The 3,060-nt window shown below is 26.8% G+C and overlaps 1 protein-coding gene across 1 annotated transcript in view; it reads right to left on the reverse strand.

Moving 5' to 3' along the window:
* The window catches only part of LOC111431647, a 2,171-nt gene extending 1,775 nt beyond the window's left edge, over positions 1 to 396 (reverse strand). The window contains exon 1 of the mRNA XM_023068345.1: positions 88 to 396. Coding sequence (XP_022924113.1) covers positions 88 to 288 — 201 coding nt within the window. The 5' untranslated portion in view covers positions 289 to 396. The remainder of the gene's footprint in view (positions 1 to 87) is intronic.
* Between the last annotated feature and the right edge of the window lie 2,664 nt (positions 397 to 3,060).

Here is a 3,060-nt window from a genome sequence, read left to right on the forward strand (position 1 = left end):
TTTTTTTTTTTTTTTTTTTTTTTTTTTAATAAAAAAAAAAACCCCCAAAAGTTGTAATTAATGAAAGAAAAAGTAAAAATTGCATACCTGAAGAAGAGGATGAGAGCGGTGAGACGGGAGGCAGTGAGGGCAAATACTAAGACAACAATGCAGGCAAAACACGTTTTTCTCGCACTTGCGGCGGTTCTCATGAAGCAAACAAGCGCCAAAGAAAGTCTCGGCCATGAGGGCTTGAAGCCATGCAGGCTTGGCGGCCATGGTTGCTCCACACTGGTTGATCATCATCATGGCTGCTGCTACTGCTGCTGCTGCTCATATCCGCTCCCTCTTCATTGAAAAGAAAATAAATAATAAATAATAAATAAATTTCTTATTTTGTTAGTATTTTGAAGTTGTTTCCTTCCTGTCCTTTTAACGCTGCCGGGGCTGATGACTGAGCCAGCGTTTCTCTCTCTCCCTCCACCCTTGTCGTTTCTTAAGGGGAGGAGGGGTTGGGTTGGGTTGGGTTGGGAGGTGTGTTAATGGCGCTATCCTGCCTTCCAATAACCTATACTTTTCTCTGCTTAATACTATACTTTCTCTGTTGTTTTGCAGACTTTAGCACCCCAAGGCTCTGTCAGAACTAATGCCCCGCCCTCCATTCTTTTTCATTACGTAATTTCATGTTATTATTTTTGTTCTTATCTAATTTTGTATAAATTCAATTTAGTTAATTTAGTTAATTTGTTATGTTATATTAAACATAAGGGTATTATTAAACTCTAATCATTTGATGACAAATGAAAATGAATGGAGTCGATGTCTTTTTTTCCTTACCTAATTTTCGATTGGTCGGATGGTAGTTTTTGATTTCTTGTTTCGTATTTGGAAAAAGACAAAATTGGACTTGACCATGGTAAAAAGCATGTAGTGAGTATAGGGGTGAAAAGTAATTTGAACTTGCGAGGTCCACGTTTTAGCTCTGGCGAAATAACTATATTTCGTGTTTTTTTAATAACAGATTTCTAGAACGTGTTTGTCGAAGAGTGAACAGTAGGTAACAAAATAGAGGAATCCGTAGGGCATACAATAGTTTATTTGTAATTATATGTGGTTTAGACGGTACGTTTAGAACTATTTAATATAGACATGATCGATCTTGTGCAATATTTCAATATTATCGTAATTATTAATAAGACATGAAACCAAGAAAATAAATATAAAATTTAAAAATTAAGCAATTATCAAACAATTTGCATGAACCCAAAAAAAAAATTTATTAGTTAATATAAATGTTGAATTTTAATAATTATAGTAATATTATAATTTATTAGATTATCTATTGTTCGTAATTTGTGTGAGAAATCTAAATTTAAAATGTTTTTGGTCAATATAAATATAATTTAATAAATTTGATAATTTTTTTTTAAACAATTATTGGAAAAAATAAAAATAAAAAACATAAAGATACACAGTCTTGAGAAAGAACGTGATTGGGCGGTTCTCCAAAAATAATAATAATAATAATCATAATAACTACGGAGCCATGGCCCACCAACTTTTGATTCTTTTGTTTATTTAAATTTTATTTATTTATTTATTTTAATTTCAACTATTATAGGTGAGGTTCAAAACCATTTATATTAGATATAAATTCAATATAAAATAATTTAGTTAATTATTTAAATTTTTATTAGGGATGTATTAAATATTTTAAAATTTTAAGAATTAACAAATATCAAATTTTAGGTTCGAGAGCAATCTAGTAATTATTCGACAAAAAAAAATTATAATTTCATAAACTTACTAGACATTTTTTTTAATTTATAGGTCAAATACATCATAAAAAAATAAAAATAATGAGAAAATGACCTCCTAACCATGCTTTTTGGATTTGGGACATAATTTCTAGAAAAGCCAAATGAATGTACCATAAAATGCAAAAAAAAAAAAAAACATAAAAATATGTTATTTTTTTAAATAATAATATTAATCACATAATACTAGTAATTAAGGACTTCAGCACAAATTATTAATGTAATTACTCTTGTAAATCAAAAGCTCGTGTTGTTAGGCGGAGTTAATCGTCCTTCACTCCTGTCCTCACGTGTCCACTTTTCAACTCTGTGTTTCCCTTCATTAAAAAAATAAAAAATTAATTATGCATGTGGTGAAAGGTTATAAACAATTTTATTTAAGTAATAAAAAATATTTTAAATACATTATATTAATAATTATAACCCAAATATTATGTACTAATATTCAATGCAATGTAAAATAGGATCGAGGGCTGTAAAATAAATTAAATTCAATATATAATATAATTGATTTGGTAATGAGGTATTTAAAATAAATAAACAGTCGTAATATTAAAAAAAAAAATAATATAAAAATTACTTTATTATAATATTTTGAATTTTATTTGAAAAGCTCATTGATTTTATAAAATTAAAACCTAAATTTATTATTTAAGATTATATCGTAATTTTTTCGGAAAATGGGCCCTGTTTGGAATTACCAATTTCCTCTTTATCCCATACTTACTCAAATTCTTTTTTGAAAATAAATAATAATAATAATAATAATAATAATAATAATACATTGGAAAATGCCCTAGATCTTGTCCCTCCATCTAACTTAAGACTTCAGATTCTCTGTGTTTTTTTTTTATTATATAAATGATTTGTAGTTATTAGGTATGATTTTATTTTTTAAATGAACGGTACAAATAATATATTTTATTTATTCGATGCATATAAGATGTACGGTCACATTAAAAACACAACCTTATTTGATGTATTACATAGTTTTTAATTGAATTAATGTACATAAATAGTTACTTTTTTTTTAATTGATTATTGAGTTTTTTTGTGTTATAGTAATTATAATTATATTTTGGAAAAAATTAAAAAACAAGAAAATTTATTTAATTTATTTGTTGGAAACGTTTTTGAAATAGTAAAAAGGAATATGGATAATACGCTCATAATGGGTCAACCGTGACCCGATAGGCCCAGCCCACTCAGTAGTTTTTTTTTTTTTTTTTTTTTTTTTTTTTTTTTTTTTTTTTTTTTTTTTTTT

The sequence above is a fragment of the Cucurbita moschata genome, unplaced genomic scaffold, assembly GCF_002738365.1.
Source record: "Cucurbita moschata cultivar Rifu unplaced genomic scaffold, Cmos_1.0 Cmo_Scf00036, whole genome shotgun sequence".
Classification (NCBI taxonomy): Eukaryota; Viridiplantae; Streptophyta; class Magnoliopsida; order Cucurbitales; family Cucurbitaceae; genus Cucurbita; species Cucurbita moschata.